Source organism: Anabrus simplex, chromosome 3, assembly GCF_040414725.1.
Source record: "Anabrus simplex isolate iqAnaSimp1 chromosome 3, ASM4041472v1, whole genome shotgun sequence".
Lineage (NCBI taxonomy): Eukaryota > Metazoa > Arthropoda > Insecta > Orthoptera > Tettigoniidae > Anabrus > Anabrus simplex.
The window spans coordinates 250,395,173-250,410,426 of record NC_090267.1 but is presented as its reverse complement, the minus strand read 5'-3'; the positions used below and the strand labels follow the sequence as shown (position 1 = coordinate 250,410,426).

At 41.0% G+C, this 15,254-nt stretch overlaps 1 protein-coding gene across 1 annotated transcript in view; it reads left to right on the top strand.

The window, feature by feature from the left end:
- The window catches only part of LOC136866763 (neuropeptides capa receptor-like), a 490,048-nt gene extending 476,652 nt beyond the window's left edge, over positions 1–13,396 (top strand). The window contains exon 5 of the mRNA XM_067143873.2: positions 12,843–13,396. Coding sequence (XP_066999974.2) covers positions 12,843–13,396 — 554 coding nt within the window. The remainder of the gene's footprint in view (positions 1–12,842) is intronic.
- Positions 13,397–15,254: the final 1,858 nt, after the last annotated feature.

Here is a 15,254-nt window from a genome sequence, read left to right as displayed (position 1 = left end):
GATAGGGCAAGGATCGAACCTGCGAAGTTGGGTTCAGAAGGCCAGCGTCTCAACCGTCGGAGATACTCAGACTGGCAATACCACGTCGCCTATCCTGCCAGCCAACATTCTGATGGTGAATACTTTTCCACCAACGTGAATAGAAACAAGTAACCCCAGTGTCAAACTACAAAGGCTTGCTGCCTTAACGATTTATTATTAATAATAATAATAACAATAATAATAATAATAAGGAGAAGATGAATGCTAGTAATTGGCTTTACATCCCACTAACTACTTTTTCGGGTTTAGGAGACGCTGAGGTGGCACAATTTAGTCCCGAAGGAGTTATTTTACGTTCCACATGCGTGGGAGTTTGGCTCTGAATTGAGTAAGAGCTGAGCATAACCCTCTGTGAGACACTGAGGTGGAGTCCCTCAACCCCGACACGGCGCGTCCCAATGGCTGATAGGGAAAGTTCCTGTAGATATGCAGGACAGGTGTGAATAAGGCATAGCCAAATTAGCACCCGCGGATCAACTGAGGTAAAGAGAAAATGGTCAACGGCCTTGAAGGCAGAAGAGGACATATCCCAATGGCAGAGAGGACGGAAGAGCCAACTCAAATCCACTTTGCGTCTGACTTACAGCAAGAGACAAAGTGGTCAGCGTCTGATCACCAGAGGTGCGGCTGGAAATACATGTTCTGGAACTCATCACTCCAGTCCTAAGAAATGGATCTAGGTTATAACTTGTAATAATCAATTATTATGAGGCGTGTTAGAAATCACGCAAACAGAGGGAGTTGGAGACCTCTGGCAAATTTCGCCCAAACAGTAAGACCTTTTCCGGAACCCTAAACATAAGTACTCTCATACGGGCAGGAAAATGGTATGAACTAGAGCAAACCTTACACAAACAAGAAATACAGATACTGCCAATACAAGAAACAAGACTGACTGACTAAAACACAACGGATTTTGGAAACTACATACTCTTCAAAAGTAAAACAGAAACATGAATTCTCAAAAACACGCCACTTTTTTTTTTGCTATTTGTTTTACGTCGCACCGACACAGATAGGTCTTTGGCGACGATGGGATAGGAAAGGCCTAGGAAGTGGAAGGAAGCGGCCGTGGCCTTAATTAAGGTACAGCCCCGGCATTTGCCTGGTGTGAAAATGGGAAACCACGGAAAACCATCTTCAGGGCTGCCGACAGTGGGGCTCGAACCCACTATCTCCCGATTACTGGATACTGGCCGCACTTAAGCGACTGCAGCTATCGAGCTCGGTACGCCACTTTTAGGAGTCGCTTTCGCAATCAAGGAAAATATACTGAACTCAATAACAAATGTGAAGCCTGTAAACGATAGACTAATGACAATCACCGTAAAATGTGCAAATAAAACATACACACTAATAAATGCACACATGCCAATCAATGAGAACAATAAAACAGACCGCAAAAAGATAGACAAATCTTGGGAAACTCCAGAAATAATATCCATAAATCCTCCAACGCACAATTCGGCAAAGTAAACACGGAAAAACAATAGGAAAATTCCCAGCACATAAATGGACCTACCAAAATGGACAAAGATTAGTCGAACTCTGCAGAATATTCAACCTTAAAATTAGTCAACACACTTCAAAAAGAAAGCATCAAAACAAATTACATGGAGATCACCGAACACACTCATCGGTGAATTGCAAATTGACCATGTAGCAATCTCTTATCCAAACCACAGAGACATTATGAATGTTCAAGTCAGAAGGGGTGCAAATATAGACTCAGATCATTACCTTACAAGAATGAAACTACAGTTGAAACCTCAGAGGTTCACACAGAAGAAACCAATAATCCCAAAATTTAACCCCCAGAATTAGAGAGAAAGGAGGCAAAAAAGTGGCAAAAACTCAAAATCAAACTGATTACAATAGCACAAACACTAATTCCTCTGCAGAAAAGGAAGAGACACTCTTGGTGGAATGAGGAATGTGAACAAGCAATCAAATCTCGACAGAAGGCGTACAACAACTGGAACAGCAAAAAGACGGAGAATAACTGCAAAACATTCCTGGCAGTTAGGAAAGTGACAGTTTAATTGTTAATACAGACCAAAAGGAAAGTTGAAAAGAATTAACTACTTGAAATCGTGAAAGACTTTGAGAGAAACAACACAAGAAAATTCTACAATAACTTCAAAACTAAGCTTGCAGGATATCAACAACAAAGTCTCTGCTTCAAGAAATAAAATAGACAATTGGCACTAAACAACCAAGGAAACTGTGAGGAAGTCACCAGATAATTTTAAAGAATTACTGAACTGCCCAGAACCAACACAAAGATTTTTTCCACAAGTACTTGAAAATACTAATCCAAATTCACTGCCACCAGTGAAGAAGAAATCACAAGACAGATTAAAAGGCCTAAAAACAACAAAGCGTCGGGTAAGGATGGAATCATAGCAGAATTGCTCAAATCAGCAGGCCCAAACACCATAAAAGGAATTACAAAAATCATGCAAGATATTTGGAAAACAGAACAAATACCAGAAGACTGGAAAAATGCATTAATTCACGCGCTACACAAGAAGGGATACAGAACAGATGTAAACAACCACTAGTATCGGTTGCATACACAATTCTACCCCAATGTCTTTTTGATAGAGTACAACAACAAATAGAGCCACAAATCGGAGATTATAAGGCAGGATTAAGACCAGGTGTATCGTGTACAGAGCAAATCTTGAACCTATAGCTATTCCTAAGACATCAGAGTATTTGTAGCAAAACTTTAGTCTGCATATTTGTTGATTTCAAAAAGTCCTATGATTCCATGGATCGCAAATCACTCTTTCAAATAGCGAAAGAACAAAGTTTAGACATGAAAACACTTTCAATCATAAAACAGACACTGACAGACACGAAGTCCAAGGTTAAATTAATGGGGAAAACCTAAAAAACATTTGAATTAAAATGGGAGTAAGACAAGAAGATGGACTCTCGCCATTACTCTTAAATTGTGTCCTGGAAAAAGTGATACAAGAATGACGCAAACAGTAAATTCATCAAAACCAATCCTTTTAGGCAGAGGAAAACTAAAGATAGATTGCTTAACATTTGTGGATGACTGATCAATACTAAACCGAGACATTTCAACAGCCAAAAATCAGATTGAACTTGTGAAAGAAACTGCGGAGAAAGTCGGCCTTCAGATATCTTTAATTTGTGTTAAACAGTTACACGTACATTTTACAGGACACGTTTCGGCCCAATTAGACCATCTTCAGCTGAGGATGCGTCACGTTAAACACTGTAAACTGTTAAAACTAATTAAATTAAACGCACAGTGAGCATTTTGAATATGTATGTATTAAAATTCTTTAAACTAATATCGGTTGACCAGATTTGTGGTGACGACGCACATTTGTTGTTGAAAGATGTTGAGTTGAAGGTCCAATTGATGCTGAATAAAATAAGGTGCGATGTCATTGCTTGTTGTACATACTCGTCCTTCAAAGGTCATTAAATAATTTTTGAAGTCTAAAATATAGATATATTGTGAACCATCCTCAAGAAGAAGGTAGAATATTTCTGACTCCCAGCCCCTCTCGCTATGGTCAAGTATAATACTCATCTGTATGCGTGTGCAGTGTGGAAGTCTCTCCAGAACGATCACGTTTTGAGGTCAACTGTAAGGAGGTTCGAGAGTGCAGTGAACAACATCCGGGCCACAAAAGTACTTAGGTGGTATGTGCGAGGTCTCCGTTCATAAAAGGGGAACGAGTAAACTTCTTGTGTGTCATCTGTTCCTGTAGCCGCTGAAGAAGGCGATATGTTGTGACTGTGTAAGAAGTAGATGTAGGTGCAAGAAAGATGTCTGGTATGCGTAGAAGTGTTCCATACAGAAAGTCACCAACCGACGACTGGGAGTAGAGCCTAAAACGGTCCATATGCCTAAGAGAGCCTGGGGGTAAGGCTTCCGGGCATGATGGCTGCTTTCAAGGTGCGATGGAAACGTTCCACCAAACTAACTGTCTGCGAATAATGTGATATCGAACAGCACAGGCGAGTGTCACACATGCTGTTGAAAGTACGCAATTTGATATATGAAGTGAGAGATTAGCCCCGAGAACAGAGTCTTGGCAGTGGTTTCGGCGGTCATGTCTACAACTGGAAATGTCTCTGGTCATCTGCCGTTAGACAATATCGATATCCGTCAGAAAATGGTAGAGGGCCTACGACGTATACGTGAATGTAAAGAAACCAAGCTTTTGGAAGAGTGAATTGTCCGAGTGGGCCACAGATGTGTCTGGGGGCTTTAGATCATTAGCACGAGATGCAGGATCGTGCTCAAGCGTGTCCGTCTTTCCTTACTGAAGGCCATACAAATAGTAGGGGTAGAGATTTAACCGAAGTACTGTGTTAGCTCCAGCCTGAATGAGTTCATCGAGGGATACAAATAGTTGAAGTCAAATATTTGCAGGAGTATAGGGACGAGTGCATCCTGGGGAGACTTCGGCACCGTTTTCGGGACAAGTACTTTCTAGAAGTGAAGAGCATTCATTACACCCAGTGAGAAGCGGTGGTAACTCGGAGTCTGTTTCTTGGGATAGTCTATTGGAGAGGTAACTGCACTTATACTTAAAGACGTATCTATCACAGTATTGACTTGTCAGTGCGATGTGCCTGTGGTAAACTGGGCTATAACATCCATATAGTTAAACTGAGGTGGAGAAAGCAAAGGTGAAAGGGCTGTGTTCTGTGAAAATGATAATGTGCCGAGCTTTAAGTTGATGTTGAAAATGTTCGGTAACTTCATGGAAGGGGGACATGAACTTCATCGATGTTTAAAAGGATCAGTGTGTACAAATTCAGCATACCTAGGAAGTGACAAAGCTGTGTGATATTCCGGGGTGGTGGGCAAGCTAGGAGATCTGTGATCCTGTCGTCGAATTGATGATAATCTTGGGCAGATACTCTGTAACCAAGAAAAGTGCGTTCTTCAACTTAACGTTGGTTGTTGTTGTTGTTGTTGTTTAAATCATCAGTCCATAGACTGGTTTGATGCAGCTCTCCATGCCACACTATCATGTGCTAAACTTTTCATTTCTACGTAACTACTGCGTCCTACATCTGCTCTAATCTGCCTGTCATATTCATACCTTGGTCTAACCCTACCGTTCTTACCACCTACACTTCCTTCAAAAACCAACTGAACAAGTCCTGGGTGTCTTAAGATGTGTCCTATCATTCTATCTCTTCTTCTCGTCAAATTTAGCCAAATCGATCTCCTCTCACCAATTCGATTCAGTATTGTGATTTGTGATTCTATCTATCCGTCTCACCTTCAGCAATCTTCTATAACACAAAATTTCAAAAGCTTATATTTTCTTTCTTTCTGAGCTAGTTATCGTCCATGTTTCACTACCATACAATCCGACGCTCCACACGAAAGTCTTCAAAAATCTTCCTGATTCCGATATCAATGTTTGAAGTGAGCAAATTTCTTTTCTTAAGAAAGCTCTTCCTTGCTTGTGCTAACCTGCATGTTATGTCCTCCTTACTTCTGCCATCGTTAGTTATTTTACTACCCAAGTAACAATATTCATTCATCTACTTCCTTTAAGACTTCATTTTCTAATTTAATATTTTCTGCATCATCTTTCTTCGTTAGACTGCACTCAATTACCTTTGTTTTGGACTTATTTATTTTCATCTTGTACTCATTACCCAAGACTTCGTCCATACCATTCAGCAGCTTCTCGAGATCTTCTGCAGTCTCAGATAAAATAACAATATCATCGGAAAATCTCAAGATTTTGATTTCCTCTCCTTGGATTGTGATTCCCTTTCCAAATTCCTCTTTGATTTCCTTTATTGCCTGTTCTATGTAAACATTGAAAAGGAGAGGGGACACACTGCAGCCTTGCCTCACTCCTTTCTGGATTGCTGCTTCTTTTTCAAAGCCCTCCATTCTTATTACTGCAGACTGATTTTTATACAGATTGTAGATAATTCTTCGTTCTCGTTATCTGATCCCAATCACCTTCAGAATCTTAAATAGCTTGGTCCAATCAACATTATCGAATGCCTTTTCTAGATCTATGAATGCCATGTACGTGGGCTTGTCCTTCTTGATTCAATCCTCTAAGATCAGACGTAAAGTCAGGATTGCTTCACGTGTTCCTACATTTCTTCTGAAATTGATCTTCTCCCAACTCAGATTCAACTTGTTTCTCCATTCTTCTGTAAATAATACATGTTAAAATTTTGCAGGCATGAGATACTAAACTAATGGTGCGGTAGTTTTCACACCTGTCAGCACCGGCTTTCTTGGGAATAGGTATAATAACATTCTGACGAAAATCGGATGGGACTTCTCTTGTCTCATACATCTTACACAATAAATGGAATAACCATGCCATGCTGGTTTCTCTTAAGGCAGTAAGTAATTCAAAGGGAATGTCATCAATTCCAGGTGCCTTGTTCATATTTAGGCCGCTCACAGCTCTATCAAACTATGACCTCAAAATTGGGTCTCCCATTTCATCAGAGTCAACAGCCTCTTCTTGTTCCAGAATCAAATTATCTACATCTTCACCTTGATACAACTGTTAGATATGTTCCTGCCATATTTCTGCTTTGTCTTCTTTCGCTATAAGTGGATTTCCATCTGAGCTCTTATTATTCATACACCTAGATTTCCTTTCTCCAAAGGTTTCCTTGATTTTCCTGTATGCAGCATCTACCTTTCCTAGGACCATACAACCTTCGACATCCTTGCACATCTCCTTCAGCCAGTCTTCCTTAGCTACTTTGCACTTTTTATCCACTTCATTCTTCAATCGCCTGTATTCTTTTCTGCCCTCTTCATTTCTAGCATTCTTGTATTCGTCGTTCATCAATCAGATCTAGTATCTCCTGAGTTATCCACTGATTCTTAGTTGATATTTTCTTCCTTCCTAACATTTCTTCAGCAGCCCTGCTAACTTCATTTTTCATGAATATCCACTCTTCCTCCATTGTGTTTCCTTCAGCCTTTTCATTGAGTCCTTTTGCAACATATTCCTTGAAATAGTCCCTCACGCTCTTTTCTTTCAACTTGTCTAGATCCCATCTTTTAGCATTCTTTCCTTTCTTCAATTTCTTCAACTTCAGATGGCATTTCATGACCAACAAGTTGTGGTCAAAGTCCACGTCTGCTCCTGGGAAAGTTTTGCAATCCAACACCTGGTTTCTGAATCTCTGTCTAATCATAATGGAGTCTATTTGATAACTTCCAGTGGCTCCAGGTCTCGTCCACGTATACAGCCGTCGTTTGTGGTGCTTGGACCAAGTACTGGCAAGGACTAAATTATGATCAGTGCAGAATTCAACCAGCCGACTTCCTCTTTCGTTCCTTTGTCCCAGTCCAAATTCTGCTACTGTATTACCGTCTCTTCCTTGGCTTACCACTGCATTCCAGTCTCCCATCACAATTAGATTCTCGTCACCTTTTACATGTTGTATTAAATCTTCTATCTCTTCATATGTTCTTTCGATTTCCTCATCATCCGCTGAGCTAGTAGGCATATAGACCTGCACTATTGTGGTGGGCACTGGTTTGGTGTCTATCTTGACGACAATAATTCTTTCACTATGCTGGTCGTAGTAGCTTACCCGCTGCCCTATTTTCTTATTCATTATTAAACCAACTCTTGCATTTCCCCTGCTTGATTTTGTGTTGATAATTCGTAGTCGCCTGACCAAAAATCCTGTTCTTCCTGCCAACGTACTTCACTTACACAAACTACATCTAACTTTAGTCTATCCATCTCCCTTTTCAGATTCTCTATTCTACCACAACGATTCAAACTTCTAACATTCCACGCTCCGACTAGCCGAATGCCAGTATCCATCTTCCTGATGATCGCCCCCTCTCGTGTAGTCCCCACCCGGAGATCCGAACGGGAGACTAGTTTACCTCCGGAATATTTTACCCGGGAGGAAGCCATCATCAGTACCTCATTCATACAGAGAGGGCTGCATCTCCTCGGGAGTTAGTTACGGCTGTAGTTACCCGTTGCTTTCAGCCGTGTAGCAGTATCAACGCAACTAAGCCATGTTGAGTATTGTTACAAGGCCATATCAGTCAATCATTTAGACTGCCGCCCTTGCAACTTTCGAAAGGCTGCTGCCCCCCTTTCAATGGACCATTCCTTAGTTCGGTCTCTCAACAGATACCCATCCGATATGGTTCCACCTGCGGCTCGGCCATCTGCTTCATTGGAACATGCAAGCCTCCCCACCGCGGCAAGGTCACATGGTTCATGGCAAATAATTTCTACCTGTCCTAGTTCTTAATGGACAACAATAATTATATTGTTATTACATACTTCTGGACACTGAAAACGGACCACTGTGAGCACCTCCTCCAATAACCTCTCATTCAATACCTACGCCATTAACAATTCTCCCATCGCCACTGTTCCGTCTTAGCGACTTTTGTACCTCTGTGCTCTAGGGCGACAAACGACAGTGAGCGTGCGGCCAGTATCCAGGAATCGGGAGATAGTGGGTTCGAGCCCCACTGTCGGCAGCCTTGAAGATCGTTTTCCGTGGTTTCCCATTTTCACACAAGGCACATGCCGGGGCTGTACCTACCTAAATTAAGGTCACGGGCGCTTCCTTCCACTTCCCAGGCCTTTCCTGTCCCATCGTCGTCATAAGACATATCTGTGTCGGTGCGACGTAAAACAAATAGCAATATATATATACAGTGAGCTATGTTTGTGAGCACTAAAATAGGGTGACTTACTTTGTAACTTAACCCTCGTACAATGCCAATCTCTAGACGACGGCGGTGGTATTTGGATGAACGTTAAAGACAAGTAATTATAACAAGCAATTATTCGGGTTAGAAACGCACGGTAGCGTAAAAATTAACCCGAATGGGATACAGAAAAAGGATCATGTAAGAAAAGTCATAAGCGAAATACGGATGGGAAGAGGCGAGGGCCTGTCCTGCTGTGCTTTCGTGACAACGTTGCCCGGCGGAAGTATGATTTTGGGCGAGATGAAGTACACATTTGGTGGCAAATTCAGAGCTGTTTTATTTTCAGGCGGCCGATGATAACAACAAGAAGAGACGAATGGCATCGCGGGGGTCAAATTTTCAGCAAATAAATAAATAAATAAATAAATAAATAAATAAATAAATAAATAAATAAATAAATAAATAAATAAATAAATCCGGTTAACTGATTGCGTCTCGAATATTATGGATAATATTTGTTGCCAACTAACTTATCTGGCTGATCGCCTAACAATATGGATGGCAAATTATGTAGCTCAAACACATTATTTTCCAATACACTTGAAAATTCTTAAGCCCGCCTGGTGGCCATGATCGTTAAGGCGCTGAAGTCTAAACAGTCTGACACCGAGGTTAGCCGGTTCGAATCCCGTTGGTCTAAAAAATTTTCACCATCGGAATGTTGGCTGGCAGGGTAGGGGAGGTGGTGGTATATAATTTATAATCACTAGATTGCGTGCCAAAAGCCTGGATTAATTTCCAAATCTCTCCACAGTGCTCATATGGAGTGAGGGCAAATGACGCTGTTGATGGTGATTCGTCCGTCGGACGGGCACGTTAAGCCTTGAGCAGACCCCTTGGTGCTATTCGTTAGGAGTAGGCTATGTGCCGGCACCGGATTTCACCCCGTCCCTACTATCCTATATCACGTCATTCATTTCATCTCATTAACTCCTCTGATGAGGTTGACGTCAGGAAGGGCATCCGGTCATAAAAGCCCGCCACGACAGATTCATCTCACCTCATAACCGACTCCATAGGGAAACGGGACAAGGGTTGGACAAACAACACTTGATAATTCTTAAGTTTCGTACACCATGTTGCCTTTGCCCTAATGGTCCTAAGTCTAACACAATGGTACCGTTATGTCGCACGTACATTTCTTTACTCAGTGATATACATGTCACGTCAAAATTCAATATTCAAAATTCAAAATAAAATATTTAAAAAATTCTCACTTTACCTCTAAGGGCCGTAGAGCAATTATCTCGGGTTCAGAGACCATTCTAATGGTGCCCTGCGTGAGGAGTTGGAATTAATATTCTGACTGACAAATCGCCAAATTTTCAAATATTTTGTTGCAAATTTCCAACGTTTACAGTCACTTACTCACAAATTGTATTTGTACACGTTATAGTGTCTCTTATATTTGTTAGTATGTCTCTTTGCAAACAAAACAAGACCAAACCTTTCAAAATCGGTTGACGCGTTCACTTGCTAGGGCGCAGCGAATTGTAGTGAATGTGCGTAATCGAGCGCTTATAGCATGAAGTGATCACAGGGAGATTTGCATCATGGTGCTAAATTTTCATTGTGACATTAAGTTGATGTCATTAATTACCTATAGATTTCTAAATACCGAATGTATCACTCATATGTTTCCAGGAGAAGTCTGCGATAAACAGGATGATTTCATCATAACTCCAACTTTCATGGAATGAGTTGGTGTCACGTCAAAACTATAGAAAATCAATTGACAAATCATGCTTTAATATTTTTGTGATGTCCATTAGTTTCTTAGAACACCACTAACACGTTCTACGTGGATTCTATCAATTTAGCATAAATATTTTTTCTTTATTTATTCATGGTGAAACCTCATATTGATAACGTAACACGTCATATTCACTTTTGTTGAACTTTCCAGTTCCCGTCTCTCCTGACAAACGATCCGGAAAATTTTGGTCGGTTGATATCCAGTGAAATGCATGCTACTTGTATACTTCTTCTTTATCTGTTTACCCTCCAGGGTCGGTTTTTCTTTCGGATTCAGCGAGGGATCCCACCTATACCGCCTCAAGGGCAGTGTCCTGAAGCTTCAGAGTCTCGGTCGGGGGATTAAACTCGGGAGGATGACCAGTACCTCGCCAGGTGGCCTCATCTGCTATGCTGAACATAGGCCTCGTGGGGGGATGGGAAGATTGGAAGGGATAGACAAGGAAGAGGGAAGGAAGCGGCCGTGGCCGTAAGTTAGGTACCATCCCAGCATTTGCCTGGAGGAGAAGTGGGGAAACCACGGAAAACCACGGAATCGAACCCACCTCTACTCAGTTGACCTCCCGAGGCTAAGTGGACCCCGTTCCAGCCCTCGTACCACTTTTCAAATATCATGGCAGAGCCTGGAATCGAACCCGGGCCTCCGGGGGTGGCAGCTAATCACACTAATCACTACACCACAGAGGCGGACACTTGTATACAGGAGTCTTAGTGGGTACAAATACAAGTATCATGAACATAGAAAATATGCCCAGCTCCATGGCTAAATGGCTAACGTTTTGGCCTTTGGCATAAAGAGGTTTCTGGTTCAAATCCCGGCTGGATCGAAGATTTTAACTGTCATTAGTTAATTCCTATGGTCAAAGGATGACTTTTTGTGCTTTATTCTGCATTCGCATTCATCATAGGTCGCCTATACTGGTCAAATTAGTTTCGGTTGCTTACATCCCAGATGCTCGTGCGTAAACGAGCCATACTGTTTTTACCAAGTTGGAGGGAGACATTTCCAACATCTGCTCTATGGAACCATACGTTCGTCACTTTTAATTGTCTGCAAATAAAACGTAAACAAAAAGTAAACAGAGTGACACGTTTACGCTCGAGCAGGTGGGAGGGTGGCAGCCGATCTGAAACTTTTAAGGGCGTATAGCGCCGAAACTAATCACCGCGGACCTATGGTTCCTATGTTCACCATACTTGTATTTGTACGCTCTAACTTTCCTTTAATTTACGAAACAAAATACCGTAATTATGTAGTCTTTATTATTGCCACCAAATAATTTGTGCAGGTTTTTGCATATGTAGCAATATCTTCTTGAAATTCGCCATCGCCATCTGGACAGAGATTTTGCAACTCTTGCGCTATTCTTCTTCGAAGAATCTCCATGCACTGGCCACTGTTCATTATTCTCTCAACAGGGACTAAAGGCCGTGGTCCCTTGTAGGCAAACTTTCTCCAAAACGTCACTCTTTGTGAATGTTTAAATGCATTCTGAAATAGGCCAGTGTTTTTCTGTTGTTGCTTCTTATACACCAACGGAATGTTCTGATCACTAACTTCTAAATAAGCTAATTTCACAATTGTTCAATGTACCCATTGACTAAATTGTAGAACAGTTCTACGTCACAATTCTGAAGACGTAAACAACCTTACTCTGAAACATACACATAATGACAGTGTCATGAAGAATATCTAATTATGTCCAGTAATGTTAACGATAATGCTACCATACACCAACAACGTAATGCAGTTGACATCGGGAACAATTAATAATTAGTCATATGGTCCAAGCACAGAATCTGTGAACTGGCAGTGAGAAAACATGCCTTCTGTGAAAGCAGCTTCACAGATGGATGGTCAAATGAATTGTCAGCACGAAAGGAGTAGATTGGAAGAGTGAGCACCACGTTGATCCTACACATGTGGTTGTTGGTCTTGGAAGAGATAATATCAAAATGGGAAAATAATCATGTCTCATTCTGAAAATAGTCTAAAGAGAAGTACACCATGGTTTTGATATGTGTTGAGCAGATCTCCGTTATGTTCGAAGTGGTATGTTCAAAACGATCTTAACTCGCTTGCTTGGTGAGTCTATCTGGGATAAAGTAAAGGCAGAATGCACTGTCAGGCTTCACTCTCTCCCTGTGATGTCATGCCCAATTATATTTCACAGATTCCGTGCTCAGATTTGAGAAAGCTTCTGCGTTGGGATAAATTTACACGTTACTGTGCTGTTACAGACGGACGTAAAGAGAATCATTGACCGTGCTTATGTTTTTGTTCCAGCTGCTGTGGTGATGGCCTTCTTCCTCTGCTGGGCACCCTTCCATCTTCAGAGGCTACTGTACATCTATGGCAGAGAATCTCCCAACTACCGAGAGATCAACGAGTGGCTTTTCTACATCACTGGTTGTTTTTATTACCTGTCCTCCACCGTGAACCCCATCCTCTACAATGTGATGTCCGCAAAGTACCGTGAGGCCTTCCTGAAGACTCTTTTCTGTAAGGAGTCCCCCAGGGCTGGAGCCCGCGATGCCTATAGTGTTCAGGACATATCGCTAGGCTACAGCAACTCTGTCTACCAACCAAGGGCCAGCAGGAAAAGCGCCAGGAGGCAGCCTCTAGGAACAACCAAGGAGGTAGATGAGGAAGAGCCGCAAGGGGTATGCACCTTGATAGGTGAAAACACTTCACACGTCATGGTGGTAGCCAGCAATGGCAGGCCTAAATCCTATATAACTCCGAAGGATGATGTAAGCGGACATTTAGAACTGAGGGATGACTGTGAAGCCATCAGTGCCGTACAACCGAACAGAACTCCAAACGAGACTAGAATATGATACATAAAAAAATACTTGGTTATAATTTACACAGAATTTCACAACTCGAACAAAATTATACCCATTACTTAGCTTCCACCTACAACAAGTCAAATTTTGAATGTTCGTTTGATAAACTAGCGAAAACAAAACTCTGTCAGGGTGATTTTAGCTGGTGTCCTTGTAAGAATGAATTTTAATTATTAAAACATAGTGTTTTGTGTAGCAGTTTTAAACGTTTCAATTCCCTTTTATATATTCTGGATGTGTTATTACCGTATTACATAGGGGCGCAATGGTTTAGTCCAGTGGTTCAGTCAGTTTACTTGTGCACTGACCTCAGTGAAATTAAAGACGCCCCCACTCCATCCTATCATTTCCACATGCTCTGTTATTTCAGAATCTTTTTCCTCATTGTAATCGCTTGATTAAGTTCTATTTTTTTCAATTGGATGTTTACTTGATAATATGTACTCTTTTGAATCAGGAAACTGCATATAGTGTGGACTGGTGTAAATGAGGAAGGTACTACAAGGGGTACGTGAAAATAAGTTACGAAACAATTTATGAGCAAAATACATCCATTAATGCAAGAGAGGAACAGTCGTCTATTTTTTCTTAACCATTTGGTTACTCACACTGCTTCATAACTCTTATGTCTTGTGACGTAGTAACACTGCATTCAAAACACAACGTTAGCGGGGAAGAGTGTTAATATTAGCATTCGAAATTCCGAAGGAAAATGTATGAGGTATGCAGAAGTGATCACAACCTTTACTATAATGATGGCGTGTGGCCTCCGGAGAGATCTGGAGCAGGTATTTCACGTTGATGCCGTTTAGAACACTTGCGCGTGTATGAAGATGAGACCCTACATAAGATGAATTTCAAAGCTGACGACGGTACACACACACACGCACACACACACAGCACCCGAGCTATTGGAATTAACAAATAAATGTCAAAATCCCTTATCCGGCCTGGATATGGACTCGGGACTCCCTGGACATTTAGCTATGGAACCCGACACAAACCTTTACGTACTAGTGAACGGAGTGAAGACACGAACAAACAATCGAGGACCGCACAGTATCGGCATTTGCAGTTGGCAAGCGGTAAAGAGGAGTGCATTGTGTGACATATCTAGGGATGTGGACTAGATAAATGGGACATCAGAAAGGAGAAATTCAAAGCAGCATTTCCTACACGTGTTTACGGTTGTGACCTGCGGCGGGTGAAACACAATAAAAAAATCAAATCAAAATATTAATGTTCACATTATGTACGATAAATAAACAACAGAAATCAGTTATCAATAAATGTACCTCATTAATGGCTTAAGGGCTCCAAATTCGAGCTTTAAATATACGCTGCACGAGCTGGCGCGGAAGTTTCTTACGATTAAACTTATATTTTTGTAGATTTTGTTTTTGGTTTTGGGCATTATGCCCTATTACAATTTACATAATTTAATTTCAAGTACCCTGAATGTAGGCATATATGATGAGGTAAATATAATTAATTAGGAATTATACCTTTAAAATACAGATGAATACAGATAAATTCTTCGTTATTGCCGATAATTTTGCGCATGTTTCAAAATGCGTCGATTTATTTACTAAATTGTTATTCGAAAATGAGAAATAGAAACACAGCCTCATATTAAATTGACACTTTAAATATGTGAAAATATGCTTTAAATTCACAAAAGTAAAAGAAGAAGTATCTAATAAATATAACTGTCAAATCAAACGAGGTATACCGCACTAGGAATATAAAAGAGTATGTTTAAATGTTGAATTTTAAGTCTGAAATGTTTGAAACACTACGAACATAATAAATATATGTCCTTAATCTTATCCTTAGTCATTAGTTTTAC